The 24,339-nt window shown below is 41.3% G+C and overlaps 1 protein-coding gene across 2 annotated transcripts in view; it reads right to left on the bottom strand.

Moving 5' to 3' along the window:
* The window catches only part of SH3BGR (SH3 domain binding glutamate rich protein), a 63,285-nt gene extending 42,116 nt beyond the window's left edge, over positions 1-21,169 (bottom strand). The window contains exons 1-3 of one of the 2 annotated variants that reach the window (XM_070466789.1): positions 20,900-21,169; positions 13,084-13,269; positions 2,646-2,726 (exon numbers count right to left, since the gene is read on the bottom strand). In XM_070466789.1, coding sequence (XP_070322890.1) covers positions 2,646-2,726; positions 13,084-13,269; positions 20,900-20,944 — 312 coding nt within the window. In that variant the 5' untranslated portion in view covers positions 20,945-21,169. The remainder of the gene's footprint in view (positions 1-2,645; positions 2,727-13,083; positions 13,270-20,899) is intronic. The other variant, XM_070466788.1, reaches the window with a different exon arrangement.
* Positions 21,170-24,339: the final 3,170 nt, after the last annotated feature.

The following is a 24,339-nucleotide window of genomic DNA, read 5'->3' as shown; positions in this document are numbered from 1 at the left end:
AATTATCATATGATCCCACTTCTGGGCATATACCCAGACAAAACTATAATTCAAAAAGATACATGCACCCCTATGTTTATAACAGCACTATTCACAATAGTCAAGACATGGAAACAACCTAAATGTCCCTCGATAGATGAATGGATAATGATGTGGTACATATATACAGTGGAATACTACTTGGCCATAAAAAAGAATGAACCTACCTACAAAACAAAAATAGACTCACAGACCTAGAGATCAGAATTGTGGTTGCCAAGGCGGGGAGGTGGGGGAAGGGATGGACTGGGAGTTTGGGGCTGGTTGACGCAAACTATTACATTTAGAATGGAGAAACAACAAGGTCCTACTGTATAGCACAGGGAACTATATCTAATCTCTGGGGATAAACCATAATGGAAAGGAACATTTTAAAAGAATGTAGATATGTATATACCTAGGTCATCTTGCAGCAGAGGTTGGCACAGCATTGTAAATCAACTATACTTCAATTAAAAATAAAATAGAAGAATGATGCTTATTGAATCAGATATGACCAGATGCCTGTGAAGAACTAAGGTTGACTTTACAGAGACAGTGCTTACTCACAAAGCTCTCTTGGGAAAACCAGCCCAGTACTTGGCCTGTAACAGCCTGACTAAGACAAAAAACTGGTTCTGTAAGCAATAATGCTGTTTATAATGCTGAATATCATTTTATAAGTATACATTTTCTCCACAATAGTCAAGAATGTCTATTTTTAGCTTGAGCAAGATTGATTTCCTTGCTGACACTTCTCCACGATGTTGTTTACTACAAAATGATACTGTGACAAATAATATTGTTTCCATAAATCACCAAGTGTCTGTCTTCCCCAAGGAGACTTGAAGGACTTTGCCAGAGTGCACACACATAAACTCTGAGCAATAGTGACAGCAACGAAGCTTCTAGCCCAGACTGTGCTGCAAATAGTGGGGTCCCTCTGTGGTGTCTCAGATGGTAAACAATCTGCCTGCAATACATCTCTTTGCTGTCCAACATGCTCATCGCTGATTCAGTCCATCAACAATTCTCACCAGCATTCTTCCTTCAGAACAGGCACTCAAGTCATCCACTTCTGTACCATTCTATCCCCATCACCCTAGTCCAAGCCACCATGACATTCATTCCACTGCAATCTATTCATCCTATTGTAGTCAAAAGAGTTCTAAGAAGGAAATAAGATCACTTTATTCCTCTGCTTAAAAACCCTTACATCTTCACACACCTAAGATAGACCCCAGAGCACCCCTGTAAGCCACAGGCTGCCCATTTGCCACCCCTACATCCCATGTATCTGTTTCCCTCACTCCAGAGACTCAGGCCTCATGGCCATCAAGCAGGTTTTCATCTCCAAGCTCTATGCTGCCTCAGGGCCTTTGCACTTGCTCTTACCTTTCCCTGAAACACTCCTCCCTCCACCCTTCCTTTCTTTTCAAGATCCCAGGGACCTGAGTGTCCCCACCAAGAAATATATCCTAACACTAAGGCACCATATCTTAAACATAATAGCTAAACTGATGTGACTCAGTTAACAAACTCTTTCATCAAATAAAAAAAGATTAAATTGTGTGTAACAGTTTTTAGCACTTTTTTAAGCTGTTAATAAAATGTACGAAATATGTTGCATTTAAGTTGACCAAAGCCAGAAAGGTATTTCATTGTCTTAATAGGAGGCTTTATCCTCCTATAGAACCATTAGCTACCTGAGAAATCTACATTACCATTTGGAGATGGAATCTGTTAAACTTCACACAAGAGACCTCAGGTATTATTAGCTGAAGAATGCAGACACATGGAAGACAGCACACCCACATGTCTCTGAGACACACCCATCTCTGTAAGGTAAGCCTTTGGGGGGAACTCAGAATTTAATTGTGTGAGAATTAACTTTCACACAAATCTCTTTTGAAATGAAGCAGGGCACAAACAAATTAACTAAGAAATAAATGAATTAGATAAATGTGTGCTTGTCTTGTATCTATGGAGAGTCATGTATGAGATGCTTGGTAGAGGTAAGGATTTCAATGGAAGTAAAGAATAAAGCCAAGCGATCTCCATCAAACATTCGAATTCATGGTACTTGTGTTATTAGCATAATTCTTTACTTCAATGATATAATAATACATAATTAAAGATGAAACAACACTAGAAGGGGGAAAAACCTTATGAAATTTATTTATGAGTCTAGATCATACTTTTTCCCTCCTTACCAGATGCAAAAAGGCAAAATTCAATTTATTTTAAACAGAAATAATACAGGAGTATATATCACTATAAAATTAACTAAAATAAGCTGTTATGAAAAATTCATGACAAAATAATTTTACAGATATAACCTGAGAATTTATATTTTTACTTATTCAATTAACACACTAAAAATTATTGAATGCAATATTTCTTAAGTACTATGAAACTTATTACAATGGGTGTAAACCTCAAAAATAATAAAAGTATAGTTCTGAAATATGTTTTAGTAGAACCCATGCATGATATCTCTGCATAAGAAAAAGAAGTATACTACAAACATGTTAATTTAAAGATCATTACTTTTTTAACAGTCTCAGATGCTGATCTTATCCTCACTTATGACCTATATCGAACCCCATGGGGATACTCAAGCTTACCTTTGAGCCTGGAGGGGGAGCCAAGCCAAGGAAGGAATAAATAATATTCTCTTCTTTTGCAGAGAAGAAAGAGTCAAAATCCTTGAAGCAAAGAAAAAGAATGATTAAACCCAATGCACACTTGTGAACCAATACATTGACCTAAGTTAATCTTTCTTATTTATTAGCCATAAAGTGAGGAGCTAACACAAAAGTTTAATCACTTTGCCAAAGATGATCAATCCCCAAATTGGGGAAATTGAACCATGAAGTTTACATTTGCTTTTACACACCTTCATCGTGCTTGTTATAATATAGTGAGAATACACACACATGGAGTATTCCGGCTCAGGAATTACTGACAAGACTCAAACATACATAGGGAAAGTCTTCTCTAAAAGTTTCACATCTTTAGCTGGTTTCCTTATAATTTGGTCCTATGGTTCAGACCCTGATTAAGGTCCAAACAACATAGGACTAAAACAAGATTTCTGTGCTGTTATATAGTAGCTTCTAGTCTGTAAAGAAGCCACCTGCAATGCAGGAGACCCAGGTTCTATCCCTGGGTCAGGAAGATCCCCTGGAGGAGGAAATGGTGACCCACTCCAGTATTCCTGCCTGGGAAATCACAATGACAGAGGAGCCTGGTGGGCTACAGTACATAGAGTTGCAAAGAGTCAGATACAACTTAGTAACTAAATCACCACCAAGGGACTGGACCTGTCTCAGGCTCTTCCAATACCAGCAGCTGCAAGATTACAGAAGGTTTAGAAACATGATTATTTTGCCCAAAGGGAGAAAAATTGTAGAATGATTAGAAACCGGCAGCAGATGGAAATCAGAAGCTCAGTAAAGATCTGCCCTTCCCCACCCCCAACCCGGACCAGGCCACACTCAAGTCAGTCCTTCACCAGGTGGGTCCTGCCCTAAGCCAACTCTCCAGCAGTGTGTTAGTCAATAGCTTGGAAAAGTTTCACTTTTTATCATTAAAACATAAAAGATCCTCCTCCAGTCCACTTTCCTGTTTCCAGTCTTTATTGCTGGGGCTATGATGCAGTTTCAACAGTGTTGCCGTAGGCTCAACCTGTACAGAGTTAGTCTGGCCTGAACTGAACAGGACTCTCAAACGTGGTCATGTTACTGCCTACCCTCCTCTGACATGTGTTAAGAGCTTAAAACCAAAGACAGGCCACCTATGTTAAGAAGAAAATGTTATGTAATTCCTCTGTGTTCATCTTATCCAAAGTTTGCTCTTTTCCTACCTGTCACTCTGATTCTCTGTGATTATTTTCTTCTTTTGTACTGAATGTATTTTTGTACTGAATGTATTTTTGTAAGCTGCCTCATGTCTTAAGGGAAATATCACATACTGTGAGTGAGTCTTTGGTATTAGAAAGATTCATTGATTCCCAGAACACACACTCACTAGTTGTTGCTAAAGATTATGTGATAGGACACATTAGTAATAGTAGTACTAGTAACTTGTTGTTCAGTTGCTAAATCATGTGTGCCTCTTTGTGACCCCATGGACTGCAGCATGCCAGGCTCCTCTGTCTTACACTATTTCCTGGAATTTGCTCAAATTCATGTCCGTTGAGTCAGTGATGCTATTCAACCATCTCATTCTCTGCCAATCTCCTTCTTTTGCCTTCAATCTTTCCCAGCATCAGGGTCTTTTCCAATGAGTCAGCTCTTCACAGCAGGTGGCCAAAGTATTGGATCTTCAGCTTCAGCATCAGTCCTTCCAATGAATATTCTGATTTCCTTTAGAATGGACTGGTTTGATCTCCTTGGAGTCCAAGGGACTTTGCAAAGTCTCCAACACCACAATTCAAAAACATCAATTCTTCGGCACTCAGCTTTCTTTATGGTCCAACTCTCACACCTGTAAATGATTACTGGAAAAACCATAGCTTTGACTGGATGAACCTTTGTTGCAAAGTAATGTCTCTGCTCTTTAATATGCTGTCCAGGTTTGCCATACCTTTTCTTCCAAGGAGCAAGCATCTTTTAATTTCATGGCTGCAGTCACCGTCCACAGTGATTTTGAAGCCCAAGAAAATAGAGTGTCTCACTAACATGCAAATTTTCTCCAGACATCTCTTTCTAAATTTTGGAGGGATTTCAAAATTTTTTGCTCTTCTTAACAACATACATATGTGCGTGTGTGTGTGTGTGTGTATAAGCCTGTATATATGTATATATATAAAACACATATATATATATAACTAATATATACTTATATATATATAACTAATGTATAATACTAATATATATAATATTTTATGCTTTTTCCTCTTCCATCATAAGGAAAAGGCAAAAACTCAATAGAAGAATATTCAAGAGATACACAGAAGAAGATACAAACATAAAGAGCTACACAATCTCTTTATTAATGGCCACGGTCAAAGGATGCCTTCTGCGTGCCTCCATGAAACTGCCACAGGGAGTCAGGGTGGATGGTTTAGAACAATCTTTAAATACGAGAGGTGTTGGTGGTTTATTTTGTTAAGTAGGAAAAAAATTTTTAAGTGTCTGCTATGGTCATCATTTGTTTTCATAAAATTGAAAAATACATTTTACCAATATAATAGTGATAAGAATTTATAACTCACAAAGGTTCCACTTCACTTGACCCCAGCCCTGACTCCCAGGCCCTTGAGGGAGGTCAGATAAAAACAAATATTAAAACCTTCCTAGAGGGTCCAGAGATATGGGGGTGATGTCACCCAGTGCTTCAAATATCCATGACACCATCTTCTTTCAGGCTTCCCTGGTGAAACAGTGGTTAAGAATTTCCCCGCAGTACAGGAGACCCGGGTTCGATCCCTCAGTCAGGATGATCCCCTGGAGAAGGGAATAGCAACCGACTCCAGTACTCTTGCGTGGAAAATCTCATGGACAGAGGAGCCTGGTGGGCTACAGTCCATAGCGTTGCAAAGAATTGGAGACAACTGAGTAATCAACAAGTAGTCAAGTAGTAGTTATAGGACAGGGAATTATATTCAATATCCTGTGATAAACCATAATGGAAAGGAATATGAAAACAAATACATGTATAACTGAATCACTTTGTTATATACCAGAAACTAACACAACATTGTAACTCAACTACACTTCAATAAAAATTTTTTTAAAAAACAAAGAAGGACTTCCCTGGTGGTCCAGTATTTGAAAATCTGCCTGCCAATCAGGGAACACCAGTTGGATCCCTGTTCCTAGTTGGGAAGATCCCACATGCCACAGAGCCACTAAGTCCATGTGCCACCAACTACTGAAGCCCACATGCCTAGAGTCTGTGCTCGGAAATGAGGGAAGCTACCGCAATGAGAAGCCCATGAACCGCAACTAAACTGTAGCCCCTGCTTGCCACAACTAGAGAAAGCCCGTGCACAGCAATGAAGACTGAGCTTGGCCAAAAATAGACAGGTTAATTAATTTAAAAAGCAAAGAAAACTTGACCATAATGGCAAAACAAAAGACAATTTTTATTAACATGCTGATATGTACACTATCAAAGTTATATGGAAGATATAATAAAATTGTCATCATACTGAAAAAAAATAAAATAGCATATTCAGTAACATCAGTGTGTTGAAAACACCCTCCCCCTGCCCTAATCAGGCGGGCATCCTGTCCCCTCTTGCAGCCCTGAGTCCCCAGACATATTTGCCTCTCTGTTGCATGGTTGAAGACCCTTTTAGCTGCACCCAGGACCAGGCAGGCACCCCAGCCCTCACGTAGGTGAAGATGCACAGATTCCAACTTGGCATCAGCAGACAAGTCTGCTACTTCCTGTTAGTATTTTTCTGCCAGGCGGATGACCTGGCCTCCACTGGGCCTGGCTTCCTGGTGGTGTCCCCTTTCTGTAGCTAGAGGTTGTCTGCCATGCCCTCGAGATAACATCTTCATCTGTTCTGCCCAGAGCAGCAGGAGTTCAGGCTGGCAGGGACACGATGGTACACAGAACCGCCCATGACACCAGCCCTCGCACTGACCTGGTGCAGAGAAAGCCACCACTTGCCCTTGAGCTCCCCTCCAGCTGCTGCCGTCATCATTTGAGAACTCACAGAGGCCATTGAGTCAACCTAAATGATAGCCTTATTCTGATGGTCCACATTATGTGGAAAGATATGTGAACCATCCAGATTTATGCCATTTTATTTTTTAAAGCAGGTTTATTACTTTATTTTTTTAATTTTCATTTTATATTAGAGGATAGTTGGTTCACCATGCTGTGTTAGTTTTAGGTGCATAGCAAAGAGACTCAGTTATACATAAACATATATCCATTCTTTTTCAGATTCTTTTCTCATATAGGCTATTACAGAATATTGAGTAGATTTATGCTGGCATCCTTGACACAATGGACATAAGTTTTAGCAAATTCCGGGAGATAGTGAAGGACAGGGAAGCTTGGCATGCTGCAGTCCATGGGGTTGCATGCAAAGAGTTGGAGATGACTTAGCAACTGAACAACAACAATGCCATTTTAAACCTGACACATCCTTCAGAACTTTGAGTCTCTTTTTAAAATTGGAATCTGCAATACAAATAGTCATTTTACCTACTTTCTGAAAACAAGGTCCTCTGCCTCATTAATGCCCTTTTGTTGGGAATATCCACAGATTGCAGAAAAGCAAGTTTAGCAAAGCTGCTAGTAAGAAAAACTACTAATACCTCTCTGAATGCAGAAAGAATTTAAAACAGCTAAACATAAAATCATTTGTACGCTTATCTCATTAGAGCCGTATTTATAATAGGAAAACACATCTTAAAAATAGAAGTCTTTTTTCTTAGTTGGGAAATCTTTTCTTCTTCCACAGTTCATACAGAAAGCATTGCTAGATGACAGTAAAATGAAATAAGAAATGCCTTTGAAGTTCTATTCCTATAGCAGAAAGTAACTACAGAATTTTTACTCTGGGATAAACATAGGTTGAAAGAAAATACTTCAGTATCATCTCCACTGTAACTAGTCTTAATTGAAAAGGACAGTGAAAATAAGAAAAAGTAAGAGATTTAAAATTCTACTTTCACTGGAAAAGTACGAGAAGAAAATGAGATGATTCCTTTAATGATATTGGAGTGCTGAATGATTTTCTAAACAAGACATAGAGTGCAGGAACTATAAAATATATTAATAAACTGTCCACAGAAAATAAATGTTAAGCCCCACATTCCCAAAAAAACACTTCAAAAAGTCAAAAGACAAATAAGAAACATAGGGAAATATTTGCAACATCTATGGTAGTGAAAGGGCTACTTTCCATCATAAGTAAAGATTCTCACAAACCAATAAACATTACCTGGAACTAAACAGAAAAAGTAGAATGTCATAGAAAAAAACACAGAAAGCTTATAAATAGAGGAAAAGATGTTCAGCCTCGGCTATAAAGACAGAAATCCAAGTCAAAGCAGTGAGAACACATTTTTCATCTAACAAATTGATTAAGTTTGCATATAGAGTATTGTCAAAGTCACAGGAAACCAGCCACACCCAAATATAAGCTGGTGCAACTACAGTCCAGATTTAATATCTATTGAAATGTGAGATGCATATATGCTGTAACTCAGCACATCTTCTAGGAATTTATCCTATATATACACTCAGACTAAACACAAAGCTCTGTATGGGTAATGAGACTTCTGCAGCACTGTCTGTAGCTGAGAAGAGACATGAAGTTGCTCTGTCGTGTCCGACTCTTTGAGACCCCATGAACTATATAGCCTGCCAGGTTCCTCTGTCCACGGGATTTTCCAGGCAAGAATAGTGGAGTGGATTACCTTTTCCTTCTCCAGGGGATCTTCCCAACCCAGAGGTTGAATGCAGGTCTCCTGCATTGCAGGCTGAGCCAGAGGAAAACTGAAAACAACCTGAATGGTTCCCATTGGAGAACTGTGCCAATTAATTATGTCATATACAATGGAATGTTTTGCAACCATTGAAATAAAGAATATGTGACCCACCAATCCCACTCCTGAGCTTCCACGGTGGCTCAGTGGTTAAAAAAAAAATCTGCCTGCAAAGTGGGAGACATGGGTTCATTTCCTGGGTCAGGAAGATCCCCTGGAGGAGGAAATGGCCACCCACTCCAGTATTCTTGCCTGGAGAATCCCATGGACGAAGGAGCCTGGTGGGCTACAGGCCATGGGGTCGCAAAGAGTCGGGCACAACTAAGCAACTAACACACTCTATACTCCAATATAAAATTTTAAAAAGCTTTTTTAAAAAAAATATGTGCAGCTTTGCAATAACCTCTGAGATAGTTATTAAGTGAAAAGAACAAAGTGTATAGAGTTTATTCCCATTTTTTAAGTGATTAACAATGGTTAATACACATACAAAATTCATGGAAGTCAAACAAGAAATTGCCAACACTGGTGGGTCAAAGCAGGATGGCTACATAACTTGCAGGGCCCAGTGCAAATAAAGTGGTAAAAATAAAGTGATAAAAACAAGGCAACCCTTTGCCAAAAATCATTATGAATTTCAAGACAGCAACAGTAGAGTGCGAAAACAAGCAGAGTGCTCTCTTGAGTGAGGCCAGGTGTCACTTGCCAGGTGGTGGGCTCATAAAGTTGGCCCACCTCAGAAAAAGGAACCAGAGGGGTCTAAAGTGGGAGGAAGAATCATCTCCACTGTGGACAACTCTGGAACCATTTTAATTTTTCTGTGTGCACACAGACTCATTTTTCGATTATTAAAATACATTTGATGTGGACTTTTCTGGTGGCCCAGTAGTTAAGAATCCACCCTGCAGCAGGGACTGTGGGTTGGACCCCTGGTTGGGGAACTAAGATCCCGCATGCCACTAGGCAACTGAGCCCACACACTTCAACTTCTGAGCCCTCACCCCACAACTAGAGAGCCCGTGCACCACAACGAAAGATCCCTCGTGGCTCAACTAAGACCCAGTGCAGACAAATAAATAAATAAATTTTTAATTTCTAAAAAATAAAAATTGGCCATCACCATTGTCCCCCACCCCAAGAAGCCTTTTTCTCCTTTCCTCATCTAATACGAGTCACAGTTCTTAGAAATTCAGGTCAGGTTGGAGAGCCGTCCAGAAGCCAAGCAGTCTGGAGGGTGTGGGGGAAGGAGCGTGGTGTACAGGGGAGGGACCCTCCCTTACCAAGGGAATACTTTCCTCACTCTGGGAAGCCCCAGCGTCAATCACAAGAGAGCTGGACTGGACCATTGTTCCTTGTTTAGTTACCAAATCGTGTCCAACTCCTTGTGACCACATGGACTGCATCACACCAGGCTCCTCTGTCCTCCACTGTCTCCTGGAGTTTGCTCAAATTCATGTCCACGGAGTCAGTGATGCTATCTAACATCTCATCCTCTGCTACCCCCTACTCCTATTGCCTTCAGTCTCTCCCAGCATCAGGGTTTTTTCCAATATGTCAGCTCATTGCATCAGGTGGCCAAAGTATTGGAGCTTCAGCTTCAGCATCAGTCTTTCCAATGAATATTTAGGGTTAACTTCCTTTAGGATTGACTGGTTTGATCTCCTTGCAGTCCAAGGGACTGGCCATAAGTTCCACTAAATAATTGCTCAACACTTTAAACATGTTTGAAAACACTTCCACATCCACAGGACTTTAAGTTTAGCCTCTGAAGAAGCCTAACACAGCCATGTAAATTCACACAGCCCGTGAATTTACCCAAAAGCCATGTCCACCCAGAATCTCAGAAAATGACCTTATTTGCAAATTGGGATATTGGCTTCCCTGGTGGCTCAGATGGTAAAGAACCCACCTGCAATGCTGGAGACCTGGGTTCAATCCCTGGGTCAGAAAGATCCCATGGAGAAGGGAATGACTACCCACTCCTTATACTTGCCTGGAGAACCCCATGGGCAGAGGAGTTATAACTCCGTGGGTTATAATCCCTGGGGTCGAAAAGAGTCAGACATGATTGAGCAACTAACACTTTCTCTTTTTACTTTCACAGATGTAGTTACTTATGATGAGGCCATGCTGGACTAGGGTGGACCCTATTCCAGTGACTTCTGTCCTTATACGAAAGCCATGTGAAGACACAGAGAGACCCCAAGAAGAAGGCCATGTAAAGGTGGAGGCAGAGATGGACATGATGTGTCAACAAGTGGAGGATGTCAGAGATGGCTGGCAGCCACCAGAAGCCAGGAGAGACACATGGAGAGATTTTTGCTTAGAGCCTGCAGCACAAACCAACACTACTGACACCTTGATTTAAAACTTCTGGCCTCCAGATCTGTGAAAGAATAAATTTCTGTTGTTTTAAAGCACTGTAACCATCAGCTGGGGATGCCATAACAAAATGCCATAGACTGGATGGCTTACTAACAGAAATGTGTTTTGGGTTCAGCATCACTGAGTGCGGCTCTCTTCCTGGCTCACAGACAGTTGCCCCTGGCTGTGTGATCACAAGGTAAAGAGAAAGGGGTCTCTTTCTCTTCCTCCTCCCATAAGGGCACTAATCCCACCATGAAGGCCCCACCCACAGGACTTCATCTGATCCTAATCACCTCCCAAAGATCCCTTCTTCAAATACCATCACCCTGGGCCTTAGAACTTCAATATACGAATTTAGGGGGACACGAACATACAGTCCATAAGAATCACCAGGTTTGTGGTATTTTGTTATATCAGCCCTAAGAAAGTAATATAAACCCCCAACAGCAGAACGATTTATGCTTCAAATGAGAGGTCTGAAAGCTTTTCTGTAAATGTCATGTCATATGTCATCTAGTCACTCAGTCATGTCTGCCTCTGAGACCACATGGACTGTAGCCCACCAGGCTCCTCTGTCCATGGGATTCTCCAGGCAAGAATACTGTAGTGGGTTGCCAGTTCCTTCTCCAGGGGATCTTCCTGACTCAGGGATCAAACCTGGATCTCCTACTTTGCAGGAAGATTCTTTACTATCTGAAACACCAGAAAAGATAGTAAATCTCAATGTTTCTGGCTTTGTGGGTCAGACGGTCTCTGTTGCAAATGCTCAGCTCTACCATCATGCAAAATTAGCCATAGGCATTAGGTGGTGAATTAGTGCAGGCATGTCCAATAACATTTCACGAAAACACATAGCTGCAGGCCTTGGCACTTGGGCTATAGTTTGATGACACTTGCTTTAATTGAGAAATATAATAATAAAGAGAAGCTGAGCTAAAGGACCAGCAGTTTTGTATAGCAAGGAGAAAAGTGGTGACTTCCCTGGCAGTCTAGTGGTTAAGACTCCATGCTTCCAAGGCAAAGGGCAAAGGTTTGATTCCTGGTTGAGGGATTACAATCCCACATGCCAGGTGGTGAAGCCAAAAAAAAAAAAAATTGCTTATAATTTTTTAATAAATAATTAATTTTTTATAAAAGAGAAGAAGTGAGTGAAAAAAATCCTATGTCAGGCTCCAATCTCCAGAAACAGCACAGCTCTAGGTAATTAGAAGAATGATGGCCAAATCTGAAAAATGACCTGGAAGACTTAGATGACCCCCCAAAGCTAACTCCAGTTCTCATGCTCCAAAGTCCTTTGAGCTTTTAAATGTTTCTTTTCAACAATTTGATTTACTAAGCAGAATCTATAAACCCTGAGGAAAAAGTGATTTTATGGTAAAATGAATGACTAAATGTATAAAATAAAATTGCTATTATAATTAAATGCCCAGAAGAGTTTTTCTTGGTTTTGTTTTGTTGTTTTTGGTGGTTTATGAACAACAGACATTTATTTCTCACATATCTGGAGGCTGGAAGTCCCAGGTGAAGGTGCCAACAGATTTAGTGTCTGGTTGAGTACCCCATCTCTGGTTCATAAATGGTCGTCTTCTTGTTGTGTCCTCACAAGGAGGAAGGGTGTCCAGAACAGTTTTTTAGCCATTTTAGATGCATTTACACAAAACTTTCTGCCTGCAATGCAGGAGACCCAGGTTCGATCTTAGGCCTGGAAGGCCCCCTGGAGAAGGAAATGGAAACCCACTCCAGTATTCTTGCCTGGAGAATTCCATGGACAAAGGAGCCTGGCGGGCTACAGGCCATAGGATCACAAAGAGTTGGACATGACTGAGGGACTAACACTTTCACTTTCACACAAAACTTTACTTCTGCAAATTATTCTTTACAAAGGTGAACGTGTACCCAGTGGATGCAGGTATGTGTACCCTACCAGGTTGATCAGAATGTCTTTTCAACTAAACACTTGTTTTGTCTGAACAAGTGGCCTCCTTTCTTCAAAATAAAAGAAAAAAACCTAAAGGAATCCCAAGAACTTCTGAATCATCATTTTATTGTTTCTATCATTTTTTAAATCTTAACTATTTATTCTTTACCATGGATCTAACCATCCAGGTATTGAATGGTAGAAATAGATCACAAGCTGAAAAAATGTCAACAAATGTAAACACTACCTCAAAGCTTATCTGCTTTAATTTCTGATAAGCTCACATGCAGAAAAATTTTCAGAGAAACTAAATCTCACCCCACAATACTGCTCCTCATTAAAGATCTGAGGAGGCAGCGGAATCCCATTCTGAGGTTTCTTCTCTCCAGGAACATTTTCTCTCATCCACTTCCTGTTGTCTTCATCTCCAGCAATATCAAACTCCTTAAAATCGATTTTATTAGCTTCCAAAAAGCCCACAACTTCTTGCTGTTTCTTCCTAATCTAGTCACGAGAAGAAAAAGATTACCATTAGGCTGTTTTGTAAAAACCCTTTCTCCAACTATACCATACAATACAAATAGCTTTGCTAAGTATTTAAACAAGAAAAATCATAAAATCACACTTCTTCATCCCATAGGATCAACAGAGCAATCATTTAAATTCTGAAATTTTAATCTCATTAATGTTTAAATCATGATATAGTCAACTGAATAGGAATAGAGATATTATCATCATAGCTTTTATCTGAGGTCTTCAAAATACTTTAATTCTCTGCTAAGCTTTAAAGCCAAACAATAAATAGGGATTGGTTACAAAGAACAAGATGATAGAAGAAAAAAACACAATTTACTATGAAACTCAAATACCAAGTACACCCACACTAAAAGGCACTATTCACAGTTATGAAAATGGGAACATGAGTCAGGCTGAACAAAAGTAGCTTTAGAAATAACACAGGAAACTGAAAAGTCCACATGGAGATTATTGGAAAAGGAAGAGCAGGAAAAAAAACTAGAAAAGCTGGTGGATATTTCTCCTGGCACATGAAAGAGTAATGCAGTAACTGTTCTCTACTCACATCCAACTCTTTAAGTAAAATCAAAGTGCAGCCACACCTAAGAGAAAACCCAGGGACCCTTTTCTCCACACGTGGTTCACAAGTAAGGACTGTACCTACCAATGTCATTTCTTTGTGAATGTGGCCATCTTGAAATCTTAGCACTCCTTCCCCAGAAACAATTACAATTTTCTCTCTTCAGTCAGAATTTTTCTCTCTTAAGTCAAGGAATTCACTCCCAGAACGCATGATAACTTTTTTTTTTTACTTAGGGTATGTGGGATCTTAGTTCCTTGACCAGGGATCAAACCCGCATCTGCTGCATTGGAGTCTTACCCACTGGACCACCAATCTTTTTTATAAACACTGGTAAACAAGTTACAGCAGACTGTGGACCGCATTGTAAGAACTCTGGGAGAAACTTCAGAATGATCAATAGCATAAGCCAATCAATACTCATTTATTGATTCCCTACTCTGCACAAGACATGGTGCCAAGCTCTTCACACGAATAGATTCATAAGATGTTATTTGGGTAAAAGAAAAAAATGTCAAGAACTCATTTGTACAGATGATAAAGAGGCACAATATGGTCCTTTCTTAAAATTAAAAGTTTAAATTAGTATCTTCTTTGACATAAAAATATCCAGTATCTTAAGTCCTCTGAATGGAGTATTGCCTCACAATGAAAATAGTCATTAAGAATGTTTTCTAGGATATGAGTCCCCTTGTCATTTCATATAACTTGTTTATCAGCAGAAGGACTAGATTCTGAGGATTCCAAACAAATGCTAAAAAGGTACATGCCCATCCTAAACCCAACATCTAGATTCAAATCCTCTTTTGTTTAAATCCAATTCATTCGATAAAGATTTATATAGTGAAAGTCACTCAGTCGTGTCCGACTTTTTGCCAGCCCATGGACTATACAGTCCATGGAATTCTCCAAGTCAGAATACTGGATTAGGTAGCCTTTCCCTTCTCCAGGGGATCTTCCCAACCCAGGGACCGAACCCAGGTCTCCCACATTGCAGGCGGATTCTTTACCAGCTGAACCACCAGGGAAGCCCAAGAACACTGGAATGGGTAGCCTATCCCTTCTCCAGAGGATCTTCCCGACCCAGGAATAGAACCAGGGTCTCCTGCATTGCAGGAGGATTCTTTACCGGCTGAGCTTTCAGAGATTTATACACCTCCCCAAAATTCTTATTTTATTCATTTTTGTCAAAATGATTGATGATATCAATGACTTTTGTGTAGAGGTTCTTTCCTACGGTAAGGTAAAGAAAGACACACATGGATGCTTATGCCCTAGAATCAAATCACCACCAAAAACAACCCTGTGTAATTTGGTTTGGGTGGTGACTTGATTATATATAGACATAGCATATTAATTATAAGTATAATGTTACTGTTTAATAATTTAATTAATCTAAATTACTGTTTTATAATTTCAATTAATGTACAGTGAATATAAATTATGGGCTTCCCTAGTGGCTTAGATGGTAAAGAATATGCCTGCAATGCAGGAGATCTGGGTTAGATCCCTGGGTCAGGAATGTCCCCTGGAGAAGGGAGTGGCAACCCACTCTAGTATTCTTGCCTGGAGAATCCCAAGGGCAGAGGAGCCTGGCAGGCTACAGTCATGGAGTCACAAAGAGCTGGACACGATTGAGTATCTAATACTTACCTAAATATAAATTATATATAAATTCTTGTATATGAATTACATATACCCATATATAAATGGTAATCATATGTTTTCTTAATTAACATTTGCATCATCAACATAACAAAGATAAAGCAACTAAAAGCATTAGGTCAATAAATTAAAGGCTGCTCTTAGCTACAATACAACATTTAATCCATAAGACTCAGGCCAAGGGATCTATTTCAGTTTGGGGCAAGGGTAGACAAAAAATAAAAACAGAAGTCATACAGAAAGGAATAGAATGATGGAAGGTCCCTTAAGAATCTGGCATAAGCACTTGGGCACATTCCTGAGTGTCACATCTCTCAGAACCAATGGACAGACTGCTTACCTCCCCACCAGGGTGAGCTTCCCCAAGGCTATGCTAGAGAAACCCCAGATCGCCTCGTCCTTCTAGTGGAAACTGGACTCCAAATTCCCCGGCCTCACGGAGGAGTTTCTGAATATCAGAAAATCCCATCAGACATGACGACAGGTTGTTGGACTGAATTATTACTTTAATTAATCATGTTTTCTCTACATACTCTCCAACCTGTTCATAATTACTTTTGTCACTTTATAAATTACTTACTCCTTTAGCTATTTGCGGACATAACTTTGCTGTTTCAAAGAGTAGAGACATCTTCATTTCAGGTAGATTTACTTTTAGTTAAATACTCAGAAGGCAACATTCTTTATTCTGTTCAAACCCCTCTCTTCCTTGCTCCTCAAATACCTTCAGCCTGGCTGAAGTCCACTTCCCCATGGACGAGATTCCCATCTCTATTAATCATGCCTCAGGAATTAACTGAATCACTATACAATGCACTTGAAACTAACAGAACATTGCAAATTAACTACCTGTCAATTATAAAAAAGAAAAACTTAAAAAAAAATCATGCCTCAGGACTTGAGGTGGGATGGAAAAGTATTTCATTTTATTCCACAATTTCTAAATAGATGGAGAACATTTTCCCAAGTCCTGATTTATTTTTTCTCTTCTGGAAAGCCAAAGAAAAATGGAGAAAACAGGAGAGGAAGATCTGTTGACTATTATCCCTCTCAAGACAAGCAATTACATCTACAGAAAGTTGACTGACTATTGGGAGCATGATATTGCATTAATGTTTATCTCTCAGCACCTCATTCAAAAAAAGAGAAGAAAAATAAAATCTGCCATCCTGGACTTCCCAAACACCAATCACTTAAAATGAGTCGAAAGCACTGCTCTCCTAGCTATCTGGAGCACTTGACTTCTGCTGGGGGCTGGAGAAGGGTCTTAGGATGAGACCAGAGGGAGGGGTGAACAGTGGCTTCACCTGGCTGGCACGTGGCCTTTGCCCACACTCTGATACCCATTTGAGTGCGGGTGCACTCTCCTGCAACACCCCCTTGGTGGACCCTTGTTCAGGGAAACCCACTACACACTCCCCACTCCTTGCAGTCGGTGTACAGCTTTTCTCCACATGGCCTCCCAAGCTGACCCCAGGGATACATCAGCCCCCAGAGGGGACCTCCCCTTCATGGTTTCAAGGGCAGGAGTGGTGCAGAGCCCCGCAGCAGTCCTCACGGCAGACACACTTCTCCCTGCATGCCTCACCCCTTCTCCCCTCTCCAGGGTGCCATGGCCAAGGCTGCCTCATTCTTCTGAGCAGCCCCTCTGGAGGATCTGGGGTCCTCAGGGTCCGTGTCACTTGGAGCCTTCAGGACCTCAGTGGAAGCTCAGAAAGCTCTGTTTTCCTATCCTGTTACATTGACTCAAAAGAAAGTGTCATTCTCAAAGAGAACAGTCTTGTGGTTGCCAAAGCGGAGGAGGGTGTGGGAGAGATGGAGTGGGAGTTTGGGATTAGCAGATGCAAACGAGTGTATATAGAATGGATAGACAAGGCCTGACTATATAGCACAGAGAGCCATAGTCAATATCCTGTGATGAATCGTAATGGAAACGAATCTGGAAAAGAGCGTATATGAATATATAACTGAATCACTCTGCTATACAGCAAAAATTAACACAGTGTGGTAAGTCAACTATACCTCAATAAAATAAATCAAAAAATAAAAAGAAAGTGTCATTCTGGGTCCTGAAATCACCAGCCACTGTTGGTGACTGTGATGCGTCAGACCGATCTTTGGGTCACTCGCTTGGCATCTCCCGCTTATTGTCTTGTACAGTTAGAAACCTCTCCAAAACAGGTGACTGCACTGTAATATAAAGTATGCTGCATCTAAGTGACAGGTGACCAGCGAGTCCATCCTGGCCGGGAAGGTTGTTATCTGAGCTGAAGCTCTGCTTGTCCATCACCTCATCTGCAAAATGGATAGAACACTGCCTTCCTCCCAGGGCTGGTGAGAACTGAGGAATGCATGGAAAAGCATTTCACACCACAAGTTGAGTAGCTGCGCAGTCGGGCACCCAGCACAATGTTACCTCGTTGTCTCGTCCTGATGGCCACACCAGGCAAGAATTCTGATCACCATCTTAAGATAACAAAACTGAGGTGCAGTGAATTAAATAATTTTCCAAGGGTCACACCCAGAGTCATCTATTCAAGAGCTATGTTTTTCCCTCTATGAAGTGATAAGGTTAGTCACTCAACTGTGTCTGACTCTTTTGCGACCCCGTGGACTGCAACCCACCAGGCTCCTCTGTCCATGAAATTCTCCAGGCAAGAATACTGGAGTGGGTAGCCAATTCCCTTCTCCAGGGGATCTTCCAATCCAGGGAGAGAATCTGGGTCTCCTGCATTGTGGGCAAATTCTTTACTAACTGAGCCACCATGAAAGCCCAAGACTGGAAAAAGGACTAAGAAATCCATGAGCCAACATTAGTCTGTCCTTAATGATGGTGGCTCAGGGACTGTGCATCTTGAAAACAGGGAGGACTGTCCTCTCTCCCCTTTGTCTTCAGACCCTTGCAGCAACGGCCTTCAGGATGACGGGATGGTTAGAAACGAAGACACAACCTTTTCCTGCTCCCAGAGTCTCTTCACCCACATCTGTCTCTAAAGTAGTGAATCAAGGAACCACAGTTCGGCATCAACTGCTGAAACAGAGGTGTAATACACAACTGCATGTGTAATCTTCATCAAGAGATTACAATTGGTATTTTCCTTTTTTATTTATTTCATTCACCCAACAGAAGTCATTATGCTCTCTCTGATGATGTCACAGGCAAGAACCTAGTTTTAAAGCATATAGACTGAAGAAATAAGGAGTAAAGGTTTTGTAGACCAACCACCATCCACACAGCATAAATGCCGGCAGCTGCTCTGGGTTGTCCTACAAAGAAACTTCCGGGTGAAATTCCCTCAACCACGAAAAATCATTAGCACAGACACCATAGGAATAATCTGTTCTTATTCTTTGTGATAAGACAGAAATTCTTCAAGGTATGTGGCTTGAGATAATTATTCTGAACATCATCATAAATGAAGACCTTCTAATATTACCTAATAATTATAACAATGACAACAATATTGTTTAACAATTACTAATAATATTATTGACATTTAACATTAATAATTATAATATCCAATAGTTGTAACAATTATAATATTAATAACTGATAATTATAGCATTAACTAATAATGATAATATTTATTGAGCACTTGACACCATGCTGGGCACTCTTGGCTTACTGACCCTTGCTTACTGACCCTTACTGACCCTCACTCTTAACTTACTTCCTAAGTCTTTGTGACAACACTATAAGTTGAGTTCTATTCTTATCGTCATTTTACAGACAAGGAAATTGAGGCTTAGCAAGGTGAAATAACTTTCTCAAGGTCACATTGTCCCACGTGGCACCAAAACATTTGCTTACAGCAGCAGAATGAACTAGGATTTTTCAAGATCCAGGAATAAACAGTACCCCTCCAGATCCTCCCAGGCTAATTAAATCATGTTCCCAAATTTCAAGAATGTAGGAAATCAGAAAATCCTAAGAAAGGACTTGTTTGTTCTTTGTCTTTGTTAAGGATGTCTAGGGTCACTCAGACCTGATCTATGGAATATGTAGAAGATTGACAGGTTAGCAGTAAAAGTTTCCAGCAATGAGTGTGTCAACAGATTATGTGAAGCCCACAATAAAAGCCATTTTTCCATGATGAAAGTCATTTTCTTTAACAAAAATTTTTTTTAATCTAAACAATCCAAAAATGTGCTTTCTGTAGATCAAAGTTTCTGAGGTCATCAACAGCTGCAAAAGACTTTGCAGTTTTACATTTGGAATTTTTTCATAAAATTGGAACATCATGAAAGATGTTTGGCAGATCACTAAACAGTTGTGTCAGAGGGAAGGTCCAGGCTCTTTTCTCAGGTTTTCCTCTTGTCCTCTCTGGAAACTGGTGTGAATTTTCAGGGCTGGAGGTGGGTGGTAGGGGAGGGGGGATGGCATTCAGTAGCTGCTGTTAGGATTGTTCCCTGGGCCAGTCACTCGCCTAGGGTGTCATCCTGGCTGAGGGCCCACTGAAATCCAAGCTGCAACCCGAGAAGTTCCAGGAATCAGATATAAAAGGAAACAGCCCCTGTGCTGATCTTCACCTCTCAGGGCTAATAAAACTGTTTTCTCTCCACAGCCTCCCAGATGCTAAAATGCCGGTCCAAATATCAGTCCCAGATAGACACTGCAGCTTCAAGTCTAATATCAAAGCCTGAATCATTTCCAAGAATAAAATAAGTCCCTCTCTTACCCCTGTTTCTTAAAGCACATAACGAAGGCTGGACTTAGAGAGATGGCTGGGTGATTCTCAGCCTTGTCCCAAGGAAATCAGATAAAGCACCTATTTTTGGTCTGTTTGGATTCCTAGAGCATTTAAATCTGTACCCTCAGAGATGTTTGGTTTTTTTTTTCACTGTGACATCATTACCCTCAAATAATAGTATTACACATGCCAACTTTACACTTTCCTTAGGATTACATCGCATACACAAGTCATTATAGCCAAGGGTCATTTTAGTAATCTGGCCCATCATACGCTAAAAATGTTGTTACATAAAGTGTCATTTACTTGCAATTTTAAATTTGTCTAAGTCTCACAGGATGAAGGGCAGAAACATTCCACCAAAAAAAAAAAAAAGCCTCTGATTCTATCAAAGATGCCACACAACAGACACAAATCACACATTAAAAGTCCTAGCATCCAACACACCCCCCTTCTTCGAATCCCCTTCCACACCCAGCTGCCCCAGATCACACGTTTTACACACTTCTTCTACACCATTCAGATCAAGGGAGAGAGCAAAGGGCTCGCAGGCTTACTTACACACGCCTCAAAAAGAAATGTAAGCCCAGCGCTGGGCCATACCCGCTGCTTCTACTTCCAAGTCTGAGTTTTTCAGAAAAGAGGACGAGAAGAAAGGCCCCGAATTCCATCAGACACCTACCGCTATGGACCCAGATGATGTGGCAACAAACACTTTGATAACCATTTTGAGAGTCGGAATGAGGATTCCCCCCAACACACCCCTGCGAGGGAACGCGGAGCAAGACAGACTCTGACAGCGACACAGACAAGTGCCAGATGGGGGCTGGCGGGGCCCCAGAGCTGTCTGAGCGCCTGCCTCTCGGCTCAACTTAAGCCCGGCCTCTCCCGGGCATCCTGGGCTCTCCCCTCCATTGGCCCGGGAATATTTGGGGATCTGGCAAGAAAATAGTTGATTGGTTGATAAAAGCACCCGCTGCACCCTTTTCCTTACCACTTTAAAAGCCCGACAACTGTCCCTAAAAGGCAAGGCTGCGCTCTGCACCAATCAGAGGCCTGCGCGGAGATGCCCGGGGCGGAGGGAGGCGGGGCCCGGGGCGGAGGGAGGCGGGGCCCGGGGCGGAGGGAGGCGGGGCCCGGGGCGGAGGGTGGCGTAGACAAGGGAAGGAGCTGGAGAAGCGCAGAAAACCATCTCTGTCCCAGAGGAGGCTTTGTTTACAGGGCATTTGGCAAACGCACAAGGAAGGGTCAGAACAGCCACAGAAGCTTTTAAATAAATAAAGACGGGCTTCCTTAATTTCAAATTTTATGACAGATTAAAAAATTAAATGACCTTCAACTGGAGTCCGCTTTAATGAATCTCCACTTTAATTCTGCATTACATAGGTCTTGCTTTATTATATTTTTGGGTCAGATAAATTTCGCTGAGTGAAAAAAATGAAGAAGGAACAAGTGATGAAAGTTTACTCAAGAAAGTACGTTTGTCATTAATAAGAAAGAGTATCCCTTCTGGATCAGCAGTAGTGGTTGGTTATTAAATAATGTTTTTAAAGGGTGAGTGATTTTTACTATTAAGCCATTCAGCAGTGGCACCTAATGTACAAAGTATGTTTGGTTTTTTTAATCTTTTGACCACACTGCATGTCACGTGTGATCTTGGTTCCCCAACCAGGGCTGGAACCAGTGCTCCCAGTGTTAGCAGAGAGGTATTTCAACCGCTATAGTGCCAGAGAAGTCCCCAAAACATGTATTTGCTAATTAATACTTAATCGTTTAACCCTACATGCAAAACAGAAAAAGAGACACAGATGTACAGAACAGACTTTTAGACTCTGTGGGAGAAGGTAAGTGTGGGATGTTCAGAGAGAACAGCATTGAAACAAGTATACTATCAAGGGTGAAACAGATCACCAGCCCAGGTTGGATGCATGAGACAAGTGCTCAGGGCTGGTGCACTGGGAAGACCCAGAAGGATGGGATGGGGAGGAAGGTGGGAGGGGGGATCGGGATGGGGAACACATGTAAATCCATGGCTGATTCATGTCAATGTATGGCAAAAACCACTACAATACTGTAAAGTAATCAGCCTCCAACTAATAAAAATAAATGGAAAAAATAATCATTGTTCGTTATCATTTATGAATACTCATCTTTCCCACATTCAAGTCTACTCTGAGGAATACCTTAATGAAACCTTCCAATACAATTCCAATGGATACAGTTAAAAAGTAAAACTAATGATGGTTTTTTTCATTAAAAAAAAAATGCAATGAGCTGCCACACAATAGATTCCTTTAGGAGTGGCCTGTCTCCAGTTTTCTCCCTTTACCACCTGTTTCTCCTAAAGAACTGAAGCTGACAAGCCGAGGACCGTGTCAGATTTCACTGACACCCTAGAGCAGGCAGGGAGGTGGCAGCCTGCTTGTCAGCACCAGTGACTTCAACAAACAAATTGTCTCCACTATTTTGGAGCTGTTGGGGAGAGGGGGATCTGTTTGTAATAGGCTCTCTCTCTGCGTCTTATTTGTATAGATGATTTGAATTCTGTTAAACATTAGCATTAAAACTCTAGTAAGAAGCCCAGATAGTAGACACCCAGCCCTCTTGATGGGTTTCAAAGTCAAGATCAAGGGCATTTGGGGCAAAGATGGAAGGCTATATTTAGCCTTCTTAATTGTCTTAGGACTTCCCTGGTAGTTCAATGGTTAAGGTTCTGTGTTCACTCCCACTGCAGGGAATGAGGCTTAGATCCCACATGCCCCATAGCATGACCAAAATATGAAAATATAGTGATGGAGCATTTATGTAAACAAAGTTCTCTTTTTTAAAAAAAAACTGAGAGAAATAACCAAGTCACTCTCTTATTTTCAATCCCTTGCTACTCATGGAGGACATGGCTGTGGGATCCAAGAGAAGGGAGGAACCTGTCAGGTTTTTGCATTCAACCCCTTCACCAGAGCCAGGAGATCCAGAGGCCTCTTCCACTCCCCCTCACGTAAGCTCCTTGCAAGAGAAGGCTACCCTGGGCCCAGAATATAGCTCAGTTCATTTACATCAGAATGAATGGTCAAGATGAACCCACCATAATTTAAATTACAGCCTCAACATGCAAAGTTTACTCCTCAAATTAGGTGAAGATGATTAATGCTTCCCCAAATTTAAGTCACAAGCTTTTTGTTTAAAAACCCCACCAACGCTCTCTCTTGGATTGATGTGCCCTCATGCCTCGAAGATGGATTTTCCTGCTATTACCTAAATAAAATAGAGCTGTAACACCGAGCTGTAATATTGATTTATTTAAGAGCTATAGCACGGTCCGTTTGAGACCTGAGAGCTATAATATGGTCTGTCCAAGACCCAAGAGCTGTGATCCGCGGAGGGGGCTTTAATGTCCGTCACTCCAAATTTTTGTTGTGATGAGACAAAGAACCGAGGAGCATACACTCGCCTGACACCTATGGTGCCGTGACTCGGATTTAACCTGGCTGAAACAACCTCCACGTGGAAGAGGCCAAGTGCAGCAGGAGGCCGGTAGAAGCAGAACGCGAAGAAAACCCAGCGCAGGGGAAGGTCCATCGTACTGGAAACCGGGGCAGCGAAAAACTAACTCCGCAGAAAGCCCACACAGCTCAGCCTCAGATTCCAGAAGACCTCCGGTTAAGAAACCTTGGACCACTGGACAAAACCCTGAGAAGGACTGTCAGAAGATCCTCTGATCAATCCTGAGGAAATCTGGTACACTGATAGAAGCAGCTTTGTCTTGGACGAAAAAAGAAGAGCTGAATATGCAGTAGTCTCCAGTTTTGCGATCATAGAGGCTAAGCCTCTGCCACCAGGTCAAGCTGCAAAATGCAGTGCCAGTTCAACAAAGATATAAAACTACAGCCAACCACGGAAAATATCACCCTTAGATGGACACCACTATGAAGACTCTGAGGCTTGAGACTAGCAAGAGGGGGAGGCCCAATACCCCTCGCCGTCCCAGGTCTGCAGGAAGTAGCCAGAAAGACCTTGATGCCCCTATTCCCAAAGAATTGGGCCTCCCATCTCTTGAGTGGGGGAATGTTAGGTAGTTAGAATAGGGAAAAGGAGTCCAGAATGGCAGTGGCTAAAAGACCTGGA

Source organism: Odocoileus virginianus, chromosome 4 (assembly GCF_023699985.2).
Source record: "Odocoileus virginianus isolate 20LAN1187 ecotype Illinois chromosome 4, Ovbor_1.2, whole genome shotgun sequence".
Classification (NCBI taxonomy): Eukaryota; Metazoa; Chordata; class Mammalia; order Artiodactyla; family Cervidae; genus Odocoileus; species Odocoileus virginianus.
Note: the sequence above shows the minus strand (reverse complement) of the source record. Positions and strands in the feature narration are given on the sequence as shown.